General features: G+C 35.7%; 1 protein-coding gene across 1 annotated transcript; it reads left to right on the top strand.

Moving 5' to 3' along the window:
• Nucleotides 1–4,379: 4,379 nt before the first annotated feature.
• LOC141542877 (small ribosomal subunit protein eS12-like) lies at nucleotides 4,380–4,887 on the top strand. Its single transcript, XM_074267557.1, has one exon. The coding sequence runs from the start codon at nucleotides 4,453–4,455 to the stop codon at nucleotides 4,849–4,851; it is 399 nt and encodes a 132-aa protein (XP_074123658.1). The 5' UTR covers nucleotides 4,380–4,452; the 3' UTR covers nucleotides 4,852–4,887.
• Nucleotides 4,888–22,376: the final 17,489 nt, after the last annotated feature.

Genomic DNA, 22,376 nt, shown 5'->3' with positions numbered 1-22,376 from the left:
GATGATTCAGGCCAGTTCCAATGGTCTTATCACAAAGAGAGGACTATGGGAACTGAATGTGGATCACAACATAGTATTTTTATTCTTTTTGTTGTCATTTGCTTGCATTTTATTTTCTTTCTCTTTTTCCCCCTTTTTGATCTTATTTTTCTTTTGCAGCACAATAGTTGTGGAAATATGTATAGAAGACTTGTACATGTTTAACATATATTGGATTAATTGCCATCCAAGGGAGGGAGTAGGGAGAAAGGAGGGAAAAAATTTGTAACAAGGTTTTGCAAGAATGAATGGGGACAAAATAAATGTATGGACATGTATACATATATTGTATTTAACTTATACTTTAACATATTTAACATGTATTGGTCAACCTGCCATCTGGGGGAGGGGGTGGGGGGAAGGAGGGGAAAAATTGGAAAAAAGATTTTGCAGTTATCAATGCTGAAAAATTACCCATGCAAATATCTTATAAATAAAAAGCTATAATAAAAATTGAAAAAAAAAAAGAGTGAATAGGGAAAATTATCCATGTATATGTTTTGAAAATAAAAAGCTTTAATTTTTTTAAGTTCTTTTTTGTTTGTTTGTTTATTTAATTTCTATTTTATTTTATAATTATAACTTTTTTTTTGACAGTACATATGCATGGGTAATTTTTTACAACATTATCCCTTGCACTTACTTCTATTCAGATTTTTTTTCCTTCCTCCCCCAACCCCCTCCCCCAGATGGCAAGCAGTCTTATATATGTTAAATATATTACAGTATATTCTAGATACAATATATGTGTGTAGAACCAAATTTTTTGTTGCACAGGAAGAATTGGATTCAGAAGGTAAAAATAGCAGTTTACACTCATTTCCCAGTGTTCCTTTTCTGGATGTAGCTGATTCTGTCCATCATTAATCAATTGGAATTGGATTAGCTCTTCTCTATGTTGAAGATATCCACTTCCATCAGCATACATCCTCGTACAGTATCATTGTTGAAGTGTATAATGATCTTCTGGTTCTGCTCGTTTCACTTAGCATCAGTTGATGTAAGTCTCTCCAAGCCTCTCTGTATTCCTCCTGTTGGTCATTTCTTACAGAACAATAATATTCCATAACATTCATATACCATAATTTACCCAACCATTCTCCAATTGATGGACATCCATTCATCTTCCAGCTTCTAGCCACTATGAAAAGGGCTGCCACAAACATTTTGGCACATACAGGTCCCTTTCCCTTTTTTAGTATTTCCTTGGGATATAAGGCCAGTAGTAGTATGGCTGGGTCAAAGGGTACGCACATTTTGATAACTTTTTGGGCATAATTCCAGATTACTCTCCAGAATGGTTGGATTCTTTCACAACTCCACCAACAATGCATCAGTGTCCCAGTTTTCCCACAGCCCCTCCAACATTCATCGTTATTTGTTCCTGTCATCTTAGCCAATCTGACAGGTGTGTAATGATACCTCAGAGTTGTCTTAATTTGCATTTCTCTGATCAATAGTGATTTGGAACACTTTCATATGAGTGGAAATAGTTTCAATTTCATCATCTGAAAATTGTCTGTTCATATCCTTTGACCATTTATCAATTGGAGAATGGCTTGATTTCTTATAAATTAGAGTCAATTCTCTGTATATTTTGGAGATGAGGCCTTTATCAGAACCTTTAACTGTAAAAATGTTTTCCCAATTTGTTACTTCCCTTCTAATCTTGTTTGCATTAGTTTTGTTTGTGCAGAAACTTTTTAATTTGGTGTAATCAAAATGTTCTATTTTGTGATCAATAATGGTCTCTAGTTCTCCCTTGGACACAAACTCCTTCCTCCTCCACAAGTCTGAGAGGTAAGCCATCCCATGTTCCTCCAATTTATTTATGATTTCGTTCTTTATGCCTAAATCTTGGACCCATTTTGATCTAATCTTAGTATGTGGTGTTAAATGTGGGTCCATGCCTAGTTTCTGCCATAATGATTTCCAGTTTACCCAGCAGTTTTTGTCAAATAATGAATTCTTATCCCAAAATTTGGGATCTTTGGGTTTGTCAAACACTAGATTGCTATTTTTATTCACTATCTTGCCCTGTGAACCTAACCTATGCCACTGATCAACTAGTCTATTTCTTAGCCAATATCAAATGGTTTTGGTGACTATTGTAAAAAGCTTTAATTAAAGAAAAGAAAAAAAAGATTAAATAAATATTAAATTATTAGGATATTTAATTAATATTAGGATTAGGATTAATAATTAGGATAAATAAATATTTAATATATCGTATTAGGAGAGAAAAATCAACGCAAAAGGGAAAAATCATGGGAGAGATTAAAAAAATAGAAAAAATAAGTAAACATAGTATGTGTTAAATTACATTCAGTCTCCTAAGTATTCTGGATACAGATGGTATTTTCTGTTCAAAATCTATCGGGATTGTTTAGGGTCACTGAAGAACTGAGAAGAACCGAGTCTTTCATAATTGATTATCGCACATTCTTGCTGTCATTGTGTACAATGTATTCCCCGTTCTGCTTGTTTCACTCAACATCAGTTTGCGTAAATCTTTCCAGGCCTTTCTAGAATCAGTTTGTCAGTTTGTTCATCATTTTTTATAGAACAATAATATTCCATTATTTCATATACCACAATTTGTTCAACCATTCCCATATTCATTTTCCAATTCTTTGTTACCATAAAAAGAGCTGCTTACAAAACATTTTTGAAAATGTGGGTCCTGTTCCCTCCTTTAAGATTTCCTTGGGATACAGATTCAGTAATGGCACTATGGGGTCAAAAGGTATTTTATAGCCCTTTGGCCATAGTTCCAAATTGCTCTCCAGAATCGTTGTATCATTTCACATTGCCACCAAAAATGCATTAGTGACCCAATTTTCCCACATCCCCTCCAACATGTGTCATTATCTTTTCTGTCATCTTAGCCAATCTGAGAGGGGTAAAATGGTGCCTCAGCTGTTTTAATTTGCATTTCTCTAATCAGTAGTGATTTAGAACATTTTTTCATGTAACTATAGATGGTTTTAATTTCATCATATGAACACTGTTTAGTAACAATTTTCAGAAGAAATTAATACCATTTCTAATCATATGAAAAGATGCTCTAACTCACTATTGATAAGAAAAATGCAAATTAAGACAACTCTGAGATACTACTACATACCTCTCAAATTGCCTAAGACGATAGGAAAAGATAATGACAAATGTTGGAGGGGATGTGGGAAAAGTTATCAAACTATGTTTGATCCAGCAGTATTTCTACTGGTCCTATATCCCAAAGAGAAATCCAAAGAAGGGAGAGGGACCCATGTACAAAAATGTTTGTGGCAGCTCTTTTTGTAACGGCAAGAAACTAGAAACTAGAAACTGAGTGGATGACCATCAGTTGGAGAATGGCTGAATAAATTGTGTTATATGAATGTTATAGAATATTATTGTTCTATAAGAAATGGCCAGCAGGATGATGTTCAAGCAGCCTGGAGAGACTTATATTAAGTGATGCTAAGTGAAATAAATAGAACCACGAGATCATTGTACATAATTGTACATTGTACATTGTACAATAAATTCTGATGGATGTGAATCTTTCCAACAGTAAGATGATTGAGGCCAGTTCAAATGATCTTGTGATGAGTAAGGGGTCATCATTTAATAAAAGAAAGCTGGAGAGATCTCTAGAGTAAAGCAAAGTTTATTTTACATTCTTGTGAGAAGGGCGTCCCACCATTAGAGCAGACAATCGAAGAGAGGAAGCGCCTCCTGTGGGCAGGACAGCCCCTTTAAATCCCTAACACAAACACCCCCTCCCACCATTGACCCTCATCCTCATTGGCTGAGAGTCTTACATTCTAAACGCAGATCTATCTATGAAATTGAACTTGACCAAAAAGTACATAGTTGCCCATATTTGACTGAAATAGGGAGGAGATTGTGTCATGGGAGGGTAGCAGGAAGGGAACCCAATTATGCTCTTGAATCAATGCTCAAAGTCCTTCAGGCCTACTCAAACTCTGGAGTAGATGAAGCCTTACTCAATTTTCACAACTGTCTTGAAAGATCTCACCTCATCTCATTCAGAACCATCTACACCCACCCAGAGAAAGGACTGTGGGAACTGAGTGTGGATCACAACATAACATTTTCACTTCTTGTTGTTCATTTGCATTTTGTTTTCCTACTCATTTTCTTTTCTTTTTGACCTGACTTTTCTTATGCAGCAAGATAATTGTATAAACATGTTGACATATATTGGATTTAACGTATATTTTAACATGTATAACATATATTGGATTGCTTGCCATCTAGGGGAGGGGGTAGGGAGGAGGGGAAAATTTGGAAGGGTTATTGTTGAAAAATTATCTTTGCTCTTTCCCTGTCGCCGCTGAGTCGAGCGGGAGGCTGAGGTTCCCAGGTGTTTTCAAGATTTAGCTTCACCCGTGAACCGCTGCCATGGCTGAGGAAGGCATTGCTGCTGGAGGTGTAATGGACGTTAACACTGCTCTACAAGAAGTGCTGAAGACCGCACTCATCCATGATGGCTTAGCTCGTGGAATTCGTGAAGCTGTCAAAGCCTTGGACAAGCGCCAAGCCCATCTTTGTGTTCTTGCTTCCAACTGTGATGAACCTACGTATGTAAAGTTGGTTGAGGCCCTGTGTGCTGAACACCAAATCAACTTGATCAAGGCTGATGACAACAAGAAGCTGGGTGAATGGGTAGGCCTCTGTAAAATTGATAGAGAGGGAAAACCCGGAAAAGTGGTTGGCTGCAGTTGTGTGGTTGTTAAGGACTATGGCAAGGAATCTCAGGCCAAAGATGTCATCGAAGAATATTTTAAATGCAAGAAATGAATAAATAAAAGCTTTGGTCTAATTTGAAAAAAAAAATTATCTTTGCATATGTTTTGAAAATAAGCTTTAATAAAATAAATAAATAAATAAATTAGGGGAGGAAAAAAGATTCCAAATAGCCACCTGGATCAACTAAACCATTGGTTAATTTATGATTCCTAAGTCATGCCAACACTTTCTTATTGTAAATTTGGGTGCTGGCATGAACCTAACCTTTAAAATAGCAGTTCTAGTTCTATAATTGACATAACAATTTATTTTATTTTTTTTTTAGTAACTGATGTCTCATTGTTCATTTTCAACAACCATTATTGAGAACTTATATATAAAGAGCATTGTGAATAATCTATAATAATGACTATCATAATAAAGAAACACTGGGTGTAAAGATTTCCCCCCCCCCCTTTATACTTCCCTTTTAATCTTATTTCTGCTGGTTTTGTTTGTAAAAAAAATTTTTAATTTAATCTAATCAAAGTTATCCATTTTGCCTTTCTTTGTTGGTCATAAATTCCTCCCTTCTCCAAAGATAAATTAACCCTTGCTCTCCTAATTTGTTTATGATATCATCCTTTATGCCCAAAACATGTACTCATTTTGACCTTATTTTGGTGTCGAGTATGAGATGTAGATCTAAGCCAAGTTTCTGACATACTATTTTCCAGTTTTCCCAGCAATTTTTGTGAAATAGTGAGTGTGTAATGCTATGGCATAGTTCCCTTTTAATATCCTGACCCAGTTTCCTTAATTGTCCTATTCAGTTACTCTGCCTCTGGTTATAACCATTCCCTTTTAATGTTAGGATAAAGGTCTTATATATTAGATCTGAGGGCCCAGGGTTTCTCAAACTACTGCCCGAGGGCCAGATGGGCCTGCTGAGGACGTTTTGTGGCCTGCTGGGTTATGGCAAATGGGTTGAGGAGCAGAGACAGAGTGTGAGTTTTTGTTTTTACTATAGTCTGGCCCTCCAACGAATGGCCCCCTATTTAAAAAGTTTGAGGACCACTGCATACTTATTCCCTCTTAATGTTTGATGGGATAAAGGTCTTTATCCATTTTAGACATCATTAGAATATCAGGAGCCTCTCCAGTACCTCCTTCCATTATGTCATTGTTCTTGTTACCCCATAAAAGAATGCTGTATCTGATATTCAGGGCTGGATTCTTTTTTTTTTTTTTTTTTTTTTTTATTATTATATATATATATATATTTTATAATATTATCCCTTGTATTCATTTTTCCAAATTACCCCCCCTCCCTCTATTCCCTCCCCCCGACGACAGGCAATACCATACATTTTACATGTGTTACAATATAGTCTAGGTACAATACATGTGTGCGAATATCATTTTCTTGTTGCACAATAAACATTAGAATCCGAAGGTACATGCAACCTGGGCAGACAGATATTAGTGCTAACAATTTTCATTCCCCTCCCAGTGTTTCTTCTCTGGGTGCAGCTACCCCTGTCCATCATTGATCAACTGGAAGTGAGTTGGATCTTCTTTATGTTGAAGATTTCCACTTCCATCAGAATACATCCCCATACAGTATTGTTGTTGAAGTGTACAGTGATCTTCTGGTTCTGCTCATTTCACTCAGCATCAGTTGATTTAAGTCTCTCCAGGCCTCTCTATATTCCTCCTGCTGGTCATTTCTTACCGAGCAATAATATTCCATAACCTTCATATGCCACAATTTACCCAACCATTCTCCAACTGATGGACATCCATTCATCTTCCAGTTTCTAGCTACAACAAAAAGAGCTGCCACAAACATTTTGGCACATATATGTCTCTTTCCGCTCTTTAGTATTTCTTTGGGATATAATCCCAGTAGTAGCGCTGCTGGGTCAAAGGGTATGCACAGTTTGATAACTTTTTGGGCATAATTCCAGATTGCTCTCCAGAATGGCTGGATTCTTTCACAACTCCACCAGCAATGTATTAGTGTCCCAATTTCCCCACATCCCCTCCAACATTTGTCATTATTTGTTCCTGTCATCTTAGCCAATCTGACAGGTGTGTAGTGGTATCTCAGAGTGGTCTTAATTTGCATTTCTCTGATCAGTAGTGATTTGGAACACTCTTTCATGTGAGTGGATATAGTTTCAATTTCTTCCTCTGAGAATTGTCTGTTCATATCCTTTGACCATTTATCAATTGGAGAATGGTTCGGTTTCTTATAAATTATGGTCAGTTCTCTATATATTTTGGAAATGAGACCTTTGTCAGAACCTTTGTTTTTAAAAATATTTTCCCAATTTGTTACTTCCCTTCTAATCTTGTTTGCATTAGTATTATTTGTACAGAAACTTTTTAGTTTGATGTAATCAAAATCTTCTATTTTGTGATCAATAATGATCTCTAGTTCTTCTCTGGTCATAAATTCCTTCCTCCTCCACAAGTCTGAGAGGTAGATTATCCTCTGTTCCTCTAATCTATTTATTATCTCCCTCTTTATGCCTAAATCATGGACCCATTTTGATCTTATCTTGGTATATGGTGTTAAGTGTGGATCCATATCTAATTTCTGCCATACTAATTTCCAGTTTTCCCAACAGTTTTTTCCGAATAATGAATTTTTATCCCTAATGTTGGAATCTTTGGGTTTGTCAAAGATTAGATTGCTATAGATGTACCCTTTTTTGTCCTTTGTATCTAATCTGTTCCACTGATCTACCGGTCTATTTCGTAGCCAATACCAAATGGTTTTAGTGACTGCTGCTATATAATATAGCTTTAGATCAGGTACACTTAGACCACCTTCCTCTGAGTTTTTTTTCATTAGTTCCCTTGCAATTCTTGACCTTTTATTCTTCCATATGAATTTTGTTGTTATTTTTTCTAGGTCATTAAAATAGTTTCTTGGGAGTCTGATTGGTATAGCACTAAATAAATAGATTAGTTTGGGGAGTATTGTCATCTTTATTATATTCGCTCGGCCTATCCAAGAGCACTGAATGTCTTTCCAATTATTTAAATCTGATTTTATTTTTGTGGCAAGTGTTTTGTAATTTTTCTCATATAATTCCTGACTTTTCTTTGGTAGATGGATTCCCAAATATTTTATACTCTCAACATTTGTTTGGAATGGAATTTCTCTTTGTATCTCTTGCTGTTGCATTTTGTTAGTGATATATAAAAATGCCGAGGATTTATGTGGATTTATTTTGTATCCTGCCACTTTGCTGAAATTTTGAATTATTTCTAGTAGCTTTTTAGCAGAGTCTTTGGGGTTCTCTAAGTATACCATCATGTCATCTGCAAAAAGTGATAGTTTAATTTCCTCATTTCCTACTCTAATTCCTTGAATCTCTTTCTCGGCTCTTATTGCCGAGGCTAGCGTTTCTAGTACTATATTGAATAGTAATGGTGATAGTGGGCAACCTTGTTTCACTCCTGATCTTACTGGGAAAGGTTGCAGTTTATTTCTATTGCATATTATGCTTACTGACGGTCTTAAATATATACTCCTGATTATTCTAAGGAATAATCCATTTATTCCTATACTCTCAAGAGTTTTTAGTAGGAATGGATGTTGGATTTTGTCAAATGCTTTTTCTGCATCTATTGAGATGATCATATGGTTCTTATTAATTTGATTATTAATATGGTCAATTATATTAATAGTTTTCCTAATATTAAACCAGCTCAGGGCTGGATTCTTTGAGACAATAGTCTCATTCAGCCCTGGGACTAACCATGGATCCATTGGTCCCAGTAAATCTCTTCAATTAATAAATTCTGTATTGAATACTCTCTAATCTCTATCTTGCTCAGTTTTTCCAGCATTACATGTAATATGAAAGCTGGATTTAGGGAGTTTATCAAATACTAGATTACTATAGATCTTGATTATTGTTTTGTGTATATTTAATCTATTGCACTGATCTACTACTCTACCTCTTAGCAAGTACCAAATGGTTTTGATGACTGCTGCTTTATAATATAGCTTTAGGTTTGGTACTGCTAAGCTACCATCCTTTGTGTTCTCCCCCCACCCCCATTAATCCCCTTGATATTCTTGACCTTTTGTCCTTCCAGATGAATTTTATTATTTTTTCTTGTATAAAATAATCATTTGGCAGTTTGATTGTTATGGCACTGAAAAAGTAGATCAATTTAGGTAGAATTGTCATTTTTATTATATTAGCTCGAACTACCCATGAACAATTGCTATTTTTCCAATTGCTTAAATCTGACTTTATTTGTGTGAGAGTGTTTTTTAATTATTCATATAATTCTTGACAGGTAGACCCCCAGGTATTTTATTTCATCTACAGTAATTTAAAATGGAATATTTAATGAAATCGTTAAAAAAAAAAAACGTAAACAAAAGAAAACTGGTCAAATCTAATAGCTTTAAAAGAAAAAGTAAAAATAGCAAAACTTCATTGGTTAAGTAGGGAAAGAAACTTAGAGAAAGTAAAACTACCCAGGAATAATGTCAAAGCAACCACATCAAATAAAAAAGTATTCTAAGAGCTATGAAAGAAATAATCTAAATATCAAAGAACCTCAATCAATCTCACAAAAGGCTGCTGGAACTATGATATTATCTTAGAATAAGATAATTAATTCCAAAGGCAAAGATAAAAATTTACAACCAAGAATAACTTACCTTGTAAAGATGAGTATAGTTTAGGGAAAAACATCTTGTAATTTTGAGAAGAAAAGACATTCAAGCATTCCTAATTAAAGACCAAAACCAAATAAAAAGTTTGAAATGCAAACATGAGTAAAGGGGGAAAAAAACTAATGAGAAAGGATAATAGAGTACCTTTGAGTAATTGGAAGGAACTAAATGGTGATGAAAGTTTTACATTTGTAATAAATAGAGAAGAAACAAGTATTTCTTCAGAAGTTTGCTGTCTTCCTGGGATCCTGAGGAAGTTAAGAAAAATACAAAAAGAGGGCCTGATTATGAATTTGATTACTTTTTTGTTGGTGGAGGTTTTAGAAATAAAAGGGTGGTTGTAGAAGGAATAAACTAGGGAGAAAACAAAGAATATGGAGAACTTACCATTTCACACAATTGGGGTTTGTGAGAAGAGTTTACAAATAGTGAAGAAAATATTGTCTGCTCCAGTGGTAGGACACCCTTCTTGCAAAAATGTATAATAAGCTTTGATTTGCTTCTAGAGATCTCTCCAGCTTTTTTTTTTATTAAATGGTGATCCCTCACCATTTCTGTATGACACAGTTTTAAGGGAATGAAGGGTTTGTGAAAGAGATAGGATCAAAACCAAGCATAAACTACCTAGCAAAATGAAGTATAATTCTATGGATGGAGGAGAGAAATAGACATTTAATGAATTTTTATTTTAAAAAAATATGTCTTACTGCCTCAATGAGTTTAGTGCCTATGTCACAATTTTTCTTCTTAAATAATAGCTTTTTATTTTCAAAATATATGCAAAGATAGTTTCTATTATTCCCCCTGACAAAATTTTGTGCTCCACATTTTCTTGCCCCCCCCCCCTTAAATAGTACTTAATCCAACATATATTAAGTATGTAAAATTCTTCTCATTGTTAAAAAGAGCCACATCCCTCAGAGTTGATCATCACATAATCTTGTTGCTGTATACAATGTTCTCCTGGTTCTACTCACTTCATTCAGAATCACTTCATGTAAGTTTCTCTGGGCTTTTCTGAAATCATCCTGCTGATTTTATAGAACAATAGCATTCCATGACATTCAAATACCATAACTTATTCAGCCATTCCCCAACTGATGCTGCCTCATAATCTTTTTCTTCTCAACTTCTGTCCTCATACTAGGGTCTTCAATATATTGTTATTCACTAAAACATCTTAATTCCTGAACTTACTTCAAGGCCTACTGCCTACTTCTCCATCCCTATGAATGTCAGCCACCCACAAGGATGGTCATACCTTTGATTTTGCCATCAGGCACAAATGCCCCACTTCCATGTTCATGCATTCTGAAATTCCTTAATCTAGTCACAATTTATTGTCGTACCATCTCTCCCACTGCTTTGCAAAATCTAACCTTGTTCTTTGATCTGTGTTTTATTTATTAATTTCATGGAGCTTTTCTTTCTTTCTTTCTTTCTTTCTCTTTCTTTCTTTTTTGCTTTGTTTTGTTAGTCTTTTTTTATTTTAAGAATTTCTATTTTTGTATTTAATTAGGTTAAAATTGTTTTTCTTTTTTTTAGTTTCACGTTCAGTTCATTGATCTGTTCTTAATCTCTTTTGTTGATAAAAATGTTTAGACATGTACATTTTCTTCTCAGGATTGCTTTGACTGTATCCCAAAAGTTTTAGTCTGTTGTCTTAATGTTGTCATATTTTTTGGTGAAATTATCTGTTTCTGTGATTCCTTTTCTTTGATCTTCTCCCACCCATTCTTTGATTGAATTATTTATTCCCCATTGTTTGAATCATTTTTTCTTTTTTTTTTTTTAGCTTTTTATTTTCAAAACACATGCATAGCTTCAACATTCCCCTTGCAAAACCTTGCATTCCAAAATTTTTTCTCCATCTTCCCTCCACCTAGACTGCAAGTAAACCAATACATGTTAAACATGTGCAATTCTTCTATAAATATTTCCAAATTATCATGCTGCACAAGAAAAATCAGATCACAAAGGAGAAAAAATGAGAAAGAAAACTAAATGTAAGCAAACAGAAACAAAAAAAGGTGAGAATATAATCTTTTTTTAAAATAATTTTTATTTACCAGATATTTGCATGGGTAATTTTACAACATTGACAATTGTCAAACTATTTGTTCCAAATTTTTCCCTCCTTCTCCCCCACCCTGCAGATGGCAGGTTGACCAATACATGTTAAATATGTTAGAGTATAAATTAAATACAATATATGTTTACATGACCAAACACTTGTTTTGCTGAACAAAAAGAATCGGACTTTGAAACAGTGTACAATTAGCCTGTGAAGGAAATCCAAAATGCAGGCGGACAAAAATAGAGGGATTGGGAATTCTATGTAGTGGTTCATAGTTATCTCCCAGAGTTCTTTCACTGGATGTAGCTGGTTCAGTTCATTACTGCTCTATTGGAACTGATTTGGTTCTTCTCATTGTTGGAGAGGGCCATGTTCATCAGAATTGATCATCATACAGTATTGTTGTTGAAGTATACAACGATCTCTTGGTCCTGCTCATTTCACTCAGCATCAGTTCATATAAGTCTCTCCAGGCCTTTCTGAAATCATCCTGTTGGTCATTTCTTACAGAACAATAATATTCCATAATATTTATATACCACAATTTATTCAGCCAATCTCCAATTGATGGGCATCCACGTAGTTTCCAGTTTCTGGCCACTACAAAGAGGGCTGCCACAAACAGAGAATACAGTCTTGTGATGTACAATCAGTTCCCACAGTCCTTTTTCTTTGTGTGTAGATGGTTCTCTTCATCACAAGATCATTGAAACTGGCCTAATCATTTCACTGCTGAAAAGAGTTTTGTCTATCAGAATTGATCATTGTATAATCTTGTTGTTGCTGTATACAACGTTCTCCTGGTTCTACTCTACTTAGCAGCAGTTCATATAAATCTCTCCAGACCTCTCTGAAATTATTCGGCTGATCATTTATTATTGAACAATATTATTTCATAACATTCATATACCATAACTTATTCAGCCATTCTTCAACTGATGGGCATTCACTCAGTTTCCAGCTCCTTACTACTACAAAAAGGGCTGCTACAAATATTTTTATACATATGGGTCCATTTCCCTTTTTTATGATCTTTTTGGGGTACAGGGCCCAGTAAAAACACTGCTGGATCAAAGGGTTTGCACAGTATGCCCTTTGGGCATAGTTCCCTATTGCTCTCCAAAATGGTGGGAAGAGTTCACAATTTTATCAACAATGTATTAGTGTCCCAGTTTTCCCACATCCCCTCTAGCATTCATTATTATCTTTTCCTGTCATTTTAGCCAATCTGACAAGTGTGTGGTGGTACCTCAGAGATATCTTAATTTGCATTTCTCTGATTAATGGTAATTTAGAGCACCTTTTCATATGACTAGAAATGGTTTCAATTTCTTCATCTGAAAATTGTCTGTTCATATCCTTTAACCATTTATCAGTTGAAGAATGGCTTATTGAAACCTTTTTTCAAAAGGCCTTTTGTTGATTATGATTCCTTAGGTTGTGCCACTACAATATGTATTTACTTTTTCTACTTTTCTATATTTATTCAAGGTCTTTATGCAAAAGCACATGGTCAACTTTTATGAAGATGATGTCACCTACAACTGAAAAATACATATGATCCTTCCTGTTTGCATCTATTAGTCTGTAGGAGTTTGTCATATCAAACTTTGCTAAAGTTCTATTCAGATCTTTGCATTTTTTTGGTTTATCTATTTGTTAGATTTGTCTCATCTTAAAGGAAATACTAACCATTATGATTTTGTTCTGCAACATAAAGTAGATAATTTATCAGTCTTCCCCCACTACTCTTATGATAATATGGGTTTCTGGTTTGTAGAGGTTTGTTTTTTTTGTTTTTTTTCCCCCCCTGAGGCTGGGGTTAAGTGACTTGCCCAGGGTCACACAGCTAGGAAGTGTTAAGTATCTGAGACCAAATTTGAACTCCTGAATTCCTGAATTCAAGGCTGGTGCTCTATCCACTGTGCCACCTAGCTGCCCCAGTTTGTAGAGGTCTTAATAGAGCTTTGGCAGCATCTAGAGATGGCCACCCTAAATAACCATTAGGTTTCTGTAGCTTCTAGCTTCCCAAAATGGAAGCTCATTTTTTTAAATAATAGCTTTTATTTTCAAAATATATGCAATGATGGATTTCAACATTCCTGTTTACAAAACCTTGTGTTCCCAATTCCCTCTCTTCTCTCCACCCCCTCCCCTAAATGGCAAATAATCCAATATATGTTAAACATGTATAATTCTTCTATACATATTTCTACATTTATCATGCTGCACATCACTTTTTGTTATGTATTAAAAACCAGTAACTTTCCTGATTCTGGCCTCTTACTGCTACAGTCAATACAAAATCATACTATCATCCTTCGTCTAGAGTTGTCTATTGTAGAGGGCCACAGATAGTGGGGGAACTCTGGGTGAGGTATAAGATGCTTTAGCCCAGAAGGAATCTGCTGACAATGTCTGGTTTGGCAATCATCTCCCTTGGGGGCATCTCAATGTTCCTGAGAACAATCTGTGTTCTATTTGAAACAGAGATACTTGCAGCAAGGAGGCATCTACATAATAATAGCAAGGTGCTTATGTGCTTATGTGCATGCACAGCCTCCTATAGTTGGCCTATGTCTAGTATAGTTAGCAGATGCCTAGTATAGTTAGCACATGCACAGTATACTGTAGTGATGTAGTTACATATTTGATATAAATTCAGTATAACTTTGGTGATCCATATATCACAAAGTAGACAATTTATGTTGTGATATACAAATTTCTATTGCTAGTTACTGTTTAATATTAATGTCTAGCTATAATATAACAATGAAATATATATTATGTAACTTATATACACCTTTATGCAGCACTAGCATAAAGATTATATAAACCCTGACTCTCAGATAAATAAATACATTTCAAAATTCATTAATTGAAGTTTCCAACTGTCCTGCATTATACTTTTTTCTCAACAAGGCCCTTGAGCTGGCCTCATTATTTCATCATGTTATCTTTTGTTATATGTAATTCCCAACTCCTTCCTCTATCCCTATATCCATAATGTAAGTTTCCTGGGAGCAGATTATTTATTTTTTGTCTTTTGTTTTCCCAGGGCCAAGGACAGCACACACACACACACACACACACACACACACACACACACACACACAGAGCCAAATTTAAGCAATCTCTACAGTTGTTCTCTTCTGGAACCTTTCATATGTTACTATGCAAAGAACAGTGGTTGGATGATAACAATGGAAATGCATTTAGAAAAACTGCATATATTTAACCTGTATTGGATCACTTTCTGTCTAGAGAAGGGGAGAGGTGGGAAGGAGGGAGAAAAATTGGGAACACAAGATTTTGCAAGGGTGAATGTTGAAAATTATTTTTGCATGTATTTTGAAAAATAAAAAGCTATTATTTAAAAACAGAAAGAAAGAAAAGAAAGAAAGAAAAAGATAGGACTTGTGTGTGGGATTCAATTGAGTCTTTTGGGCTCCCAGACTAATAAGGTGGTTGGACTCTGGATGGTCCCTCTTTCCCTCTCCAATTAAGAGCCTTTAAGTCTGGTTTCCTCTACACTGACCAGCTTTTGTCCTGGGAGAGCCAAGAGGGGAAGAAGAAGAGTTATGAAAAAAGGCCCCATCTCCTGCAATCATTAATATGTTTATGATGTGATATTGGCTGGACCAGATGAGAGACAAGGAACAGAAGATTAAACCTAAGAAAATTCAGAAAATTCAACGTTTTTTAATGCCTTTTTTTTTTAAAACACTATGCATCTGTGTTGATGAATCCTTTCAGTTTTGTCCAACTCTTTGGCACCTCATTTGGGATTTTCTTGGAAAAGGTACTAGAATGTTCTGCCATTTCTTTCTCCAGCTCTCTCTATATAAAAATCTGTGTGTGTGTGTTTGGGTGTCTGTATGTGTATGCATATATATGTATAGTTTTATATATAATATATATAATTTCTTCCCATTATACATTAAAACAATTTTAAGATTTGAGTTTCAAATTTTCTCTCTCCTTCCCTTTTTTCCCTTCCCACCTTCCTGAAATGATAAATAATGAGATATAGGTTATACATTTGCAATCACGTAAAACAGTTCATTTTACAAGGGAAGAGACAGAAAAACAGAGTTAAGTACCTTTCCCAGGATCACAGAATCAGTGTCTAAAGCCTGATTTGAAATCAGGAAGATGAATCTTTCTGATTCCAAGTCTGGTGTTCTATCTGCTATCCATCCCACTATTTAATTCACCTGTCTGCCCTATGTATGGGTAGATGATTACAGATAAGAGTCTGCAATGAGCTATTGATGCTCATATCCCCTGCACATTCCTTCCTCCCTGCCAAAAAAAGGGCTATTGGATGCTTCTGACTCCCAGAAGACCATTTTGGTAGCCCCTCTTTATTGCATTATTCACACATTTATTCTGTTTGAATAAGCTATTGCCTGAGAAGATTTAAAATAGGCAGGTTATCCTTAACTAGAAAGTTTCCTAGGGGCAGCTAGGTGGCACAGTGGGTAGAGCACCAGCCCTGAAGTCAGGAGGACCTGAATTCAAATTTGGCCTCAGACACTTAACACTTCCTAGCTGTGTGACCCTGGGCAAGTCACTTAACCCCAATTGCCTCAGCAAAAAATAATAATAATAAATAAAATAAATATGAAAGTTTCCTTTCCCCTAGGACAATGGTTCCTAAGAAGTCAAGCTGACTTACCCAAGATCATATAGCTAATAAGGGTCTGAGGTTATATTTTGACTCAGACTCTCTGACTCTAGGTCCTGAGCTCTATCCACTGTACCATCTAGCTGCCCCTAATCTCTCATCCTCTTAGAAGACAGGATACAAGTATCTAAATAAGATGCTTTTCTGAATTTTCTCTTCTCTCCCACTGTCACTGATAAAATTGGCTGAATCCATTCTTGGCAGTCTTAGAAATTCAGCATGCTCTACTATCCCTCTTCTATGGAAGCATTAGGCAAGAGAGATGCAATCAAGTCTTGGTTACCTTGGCTTTCTCTGTCTTTGATCACCTCTCCATTTTCCTTCCTGGATAGCATCCTAGAGCTTATACCCCTAGACTCTGCTTCATTCTATATTCATGTGATTTCTATTTTCTAGCCCTGGCATCTAGTGTGAAGAGTTTGGACAAAGTTGAGCTGACTTAATTCTTCTGTAATTGTATATGTGTATGTGTGGATTTTCAGATTGAGTCTCTAAAGCACTATATATAAAGACTTTGATAAGATTTGCCTGTTTGCATTAAGCTATAGTTTTCACTGATGCTCTCTCTAGGCAAAGCCACATGATGTATACATTGCCTATTTTTTCCAAACTTCTGGGAATTTATTGAGGAAAAGCTAATGTAATCTTAGAAATAAATAATGCCCACTTTTAGGGATGCAGGTCATCACTGTAACACCATCCCAGTGTGACCCCCTGTAAGTCATTATATTCATTGTAGAGTGATCAATCTTCTGAAAGGCATTGATAAATCACATCATTCACTTTTAAGCAAGCCATATATATATATATATATATATATATATATATATATATATATATATATATACATATATATATATATGCTATATGAAATAAAGAAAAAGAAAGATGGCTGTTCATTACAGTACAGGTGGTCATACAAAGAAAAATAGTCTACTTGTTAAAGGAAAATGCATATCATTTACTATAGGAAAGCGTTATCTCAGGAAAGTTGTTATTGAATTTTCAGTCTGACAGATAGTGGAGTGGTTTGCCATTTGCTTCTCTGGCTCATTCTATAGATGAGAAAACTGAGGTAAACAGGGTTAAGTGACTTGCCCAGGATCACATAGCTGAGGCTGTCTTTGAACTCAGGACTTTCTGACTCCAGGCCCAGCATTCTATCCACTGCCACAAAGATGGAAAGGTGAAGTGAAAGTTTTTTCAGGATGCAAAAGACATGGACATATTGTAGGTAATAAGAAATAAGCCAATAGAGAGAGCTTGGTATTGGAGATGGGATGCAATGGAATATTTGGTTATTATATAGTAAGGCTTCTTCATCATGAGACAGAGGTAAAGGAAGATACTGGCAGAAGGAACCTAAGTGATAGAAGATGAGGAAGAGAAAGAAGAGGCTCAATGGCTTCAATTTTTTTTTTTTAATATGAAACAAGGGGCTTAGCTGAAAGAGTCAAAGGAAGGGGAAACCATGAACCATTTACAGGTGGATGAAAAAGAGTTGTTGTAAAGAGGGATAGTGAGTCTACAAGGGAGTTATAGTAGGATTTCCTAGCAGCTACGAGGGCCCTGTGGAGTTAACATAACATAGATTTGTAGTGAATTTCAGTCTGAAGGTTGTGTGATTTTTCTCTACTTACATTGCAAGTGAAAAGATGATGAATGATGGAAATCATCTGATGGCAAGTTGTAACTGTAAGATGAAAAGAGCTCTAGGGACTTAAGACAGTATAGAATTGAGTTGATTCACTAAGAAGTCAAAACATGGAAAAGAGGAGAGAATGGCTGTTTCAGGAGAGACGGCCTAGAAGAGAACTATGACTTAAGGGATTGGAGGTCATGGTATAAATGAAAATTTATACCACGGATGTAAGGAAAGGCAGAGGAAGAAGTAAAAAGCCAACAGTTCTGATTGGATAAAGGGATTTCAGAATTCTTAAACCAGGTGGTGATACCTTTGTGAGTGATTGCAAGATCAAATTTTTGACCTTCCTTGTGTGTGACTAAGAGGGAGTGAAGGACTAGCTCAGAAGAGGTGAGTAGACCAAAAGACTGAAGGGTTGTATATTTGAGGGAGATTCGATATATATGCTGAAGCCTCCCAGTATAAAGGCAAGAGTTAGTAAGCCAGCTAACACTCATTGAAGAAAAAGAGAAAGATCTGGGAGTCTGTAGATTGGGTGGTAAGTATGGAGGAAAGGGGAGAACCGGAAAGTGGAAATGGGGAGTAAGGAGTATTCTAATCCTTTCATCTTCAGCAATGAGGAGAGAAGAATAAATGGAGGTTGCAACCAATACTGGAAAGAGTAGCCAGAAAGGTTGTGCATCGAGGGAGGTTGGGTTTCAGAAAGAACAAATAGATGGAAGAAGTGAGAGAGAGATAGAGGCAAAGAAGAAGAGAAATTGGTTGCCTGTTGGCAACTAACTGGAGATTGCAAAAATAAGATTAGTTTGTTTTAACTTAATGAGAAGGAAACACCTGGGAATTCAACAAATTCAAAGTTGCCCTTTCTCCCTATATACTTGTGTGGGGCTTCTAAGTGTTGAAGACTAAATGTCTAAGTATTGTTAAAGCTCAATCTTTCAGGGTGGCCCCCCCAAAAAAAATCCTTTTTACTCTAGACACAGCCACCCCCTAGAGTAAAAAAAAAATTTTTTTAGAAATGCTTATTAAGAAGAATAAATACCAAACATGCTAATCAATTCCATGGAGGAAACTCTCAAGAGAAGTGACAGAAGGAGCCTAATTCATACCTTAAGTCTTAGTAGGATAAGAGATAAGAGCACAATCTCTAATGAGATAGTGACTACTACAACTAGACAGACACATTGTAAGTAGAGGTAGAAACTGGAAGGTAAGAAATCAATCAAAAGAATGCTGGCCTCTAAACACTTCCTTATCCCTCTCCACAATCTTATTCCTCCACAAAGAAATTATAAACCAACAATGGGCTCTTTCCATCATATGTTCGTGGTGGATTTCTCCCTCTTCCCCCTATGCCCTGTGAATAAAGAGAAAATATATTGGTATGATATAAATTAAATCAGAAATAGAATTTGAACAAATTTAAAATTAATGGTTGTTAACCTTCATTCTCAAAGAGGACCAAAAGGACATCACTAGATTTCAGTTAATGTATCTCTGACTATGACTGATTAGACCACTATCAGGTCAGGATGCTCCGCCACAGGTCAGACACAAATAGTCTCATTTAGGATGACTTCTCTAACTTTGCAGATCTCACGTTTTTTCTCAGCTAATTTAATTCTGCTTTGCTCATATTACACAGCCCCTTCTCTGATGAAAGCACACCATGCTGGGCCATCCTGTGCCAGTGGCTCTCATGTTATATAGTCAATTCTAAAGTTCTTTGGACCACCTTGTGAGCGCTTGCTTTGTGTGAGTTCTCCATTAAATAATCTTTTTGGCAAGTGTACCTTTGGCACTCAAACAATATGGCCAGCCCAATAAAGTTGTGTTCTCCTCAGTAGAGTTGGAATGCTTGGCAATTTAGTTTAGAAAGGAAACAGTGTTAAATAATTGTGTAACAAATATTCTATAAATAACAGAATAAGGTAATAATGATCCTTTTGTAGTTTATTACATGAACATAAATGTACAGAGTTGTGTCGTATTCATTGGAACACTAAATGAGGTTATTATATTAGCTATATTAATGTCTTAATGTATATGATAATTCTGGATCTACTGTTTACTTGTCTTGGTTTACATTTTCTGCCATCTGAGATTAAGTAAAGGCAACATAGTTTATCTGTAGCTTTTTGTAGTGTTTCCTCTAACATCTTTTTACACACCTAAATTCTTCACTTCCACTTCCACAATAGAGAAGATATAGTTAATAGACCAGTGGCTTGGTTTGTGTTCTCAATTTTAAATTGAGATTATGCAAGAAAAATGATTCAATTTAAGACTTTGTAAGTCTTTGACCCAGTAATCCCATAATTGTGCATGGACCCTAAAGAAGTCAGATGGAAACAAACAACAAATGTTCAATACTGTGTGGAATTAACTAAGTGAAGACACTCTCATGGCATTATAGCTTTAAACTATATCTTTTTTTTTTAATTTTTATTCTGAGGCTGGGGTTAAGTGACTTGCCCAGGGTCACACAGCTAGGAAGTGTTAAGTGTCTCAGACCACATTTGAACTCGGGTCCTCCTGAATTCAGGGCTGGTGCTCTGTCCACTGTGCCACCTAGCTGCCCCTTTAAACTATATCTTAATTGTGACTTGAGACTTTATAATAATAGAGCTATAGATAAAAGTTACTGGTGTTTGTCCCCTCTTGTTTCCCACCACCTCTTATTAATTAGCATTTGAGTATCTCTTTTAAAAACAATTTATTATTGTTTCTATGTTAGATTTCTGTGATTAGAATATAAGCTTGTACTTCCCCAAACATTGGGAGAGAAGGCCAGGAAGACTTCTGCATTCAGGGTATTTATTTAATCTTGTGTTTTGAAGTTTTACTTTGCATTCTTTTTGCTGATAAACACCTTGTCAGATGGGAGATGCCTTTTCTCCTGAGATCAGAATAAGCCCCTTTTTGTTTTTCTTACTTTGAAAGTCTCTGATTGTTTTTGTGGTCAATACCCACATAAATACATATAAAAATATCCATTGAAGCTTTTTGTGGTAAGCAAATAATTAGAAACAAAGAGAGTGTTCCATCATTTGACAAATGGTTGAGAAAAGTTTGTGGCCTGCTGGTGGGACTGCCTGCCTCTTCTGTCCTCATTATAATTTCTTCTCCATTCATCTACTAAAGTGATTTTCCTAAATTAAATGTTTGATCATGTCATTGCCTACTCAATAAACTCTTCCAGTGGCTTCTCATAGCTTCTAAGAAAAAATACAAAATGTTCTCTTTGGCATTCAAAACCCTTCATAATTTAGCCCCCTTCTAACTTTCCAATTTTCTTACTTTTTTTTTTTTTTTTCCTGAGGCAATTGGGGTTAAGTGACTAACCCATATGAAATGTTAAATGTCTGAGACCAGATTTGAACTCAGGTCCTCCTGACTTCAGGGCTGGTGCTCAATCTACTGCACCACCTAGCTGCCCCCAGTTTTCTTACATTTTATTCTCCAATATGTATGCTTTGATTTAGTGACACTAGCCTCATGGTTGTTCTACTCAAGTCCAGGCATTTTATCTGCCTAGTCCCCATTCTTAGAACACTCTCCTTCCTCTGATCTGACAATGTCTGAGAGTCATGGTTCATAGTTATTTTGAAAGAATTCAGAGGAGGGGAGTTAGATGGTACAATGGTTAGAGCCCTGGAGGACCTGAGTTCCAATCTGATCTTAGATACTTTTTTTTTTTTTTAATTTTTATTTTATTTTATAATCATAACATTTTTTTGACAGTACATATGCATGGGTAATTTTTTACAACATTATCCCTTGCACTTACTTCTATTCAGATTTTTTCCCTTCCTCCCCCAACCCCCTCCCCCAGATGGCAAGCAGTCTTATATATGTTAAATATATTACAGTATATTCTAGATACAATATATGTGTGTAGAACCGAATTTTTTGTTGCACAGGAAGAATTGGATTCAGAAGGTAAAAATAACAGTTTACATTCATTTCCCAGTGTTCCTTTTCTGGATGTAGCTGGTTCTGTCCATCATTAATCAATTGGAATTGGATTAGCTCTTCTCTATGTTGAAGAAATCCACTTCCATCAGCATACATCCTCGTACAGTATCATTGTTGAAGTGTATAATGATCTTCTGGTTCTGCTCGTTTCACTCAGCATCAGTTGATGTAAGTCTCTCCAAGCCTCTCTGTATTTCTCCTGTTGGACATTTCTTATAGAACAATAATATTCCATAACATTCATATACCATAGTTTACCCAACCATTCTCCAATTGATGGACATCCATTCATCTTCCAGCTTCTAGCCACTATGAAAAGGGCTGCCACAAACATTTTGGCACATACAGGACCCTTTCCCTTCTCTAGTAGTTCCTTGGGGTATAAGCCCAGTAGTAGTATGGCTGGGTCAAAGGGTATGCACATTTTGATAACTTTTTGGGCATAATTCCAGATTGCTCTCCAGAATGGTTGGATTCTTTCACAACTCCACCAACA

This window comes from Sminthopsis crassicaudata, chromosome 5 (genome assembly GCF_048593235.1).
Source record: "Sminthopsis crassicaudata isolate SCR6 chromosome 5, ASM4859323v1, whole genome shotgun sequence".
Taxonomy (NCBI): Eukaryota; Metazoa; Chordata; class Mammalia; order Dasyuromorphia; family Dasyuridae; genus Sminthopsis; species Sminthopsis crassicaudata.
Note: the sequence above shows the minus strand (reverse complement) of the source record. Positions and strands in the feature narration are given on the sequence as shown.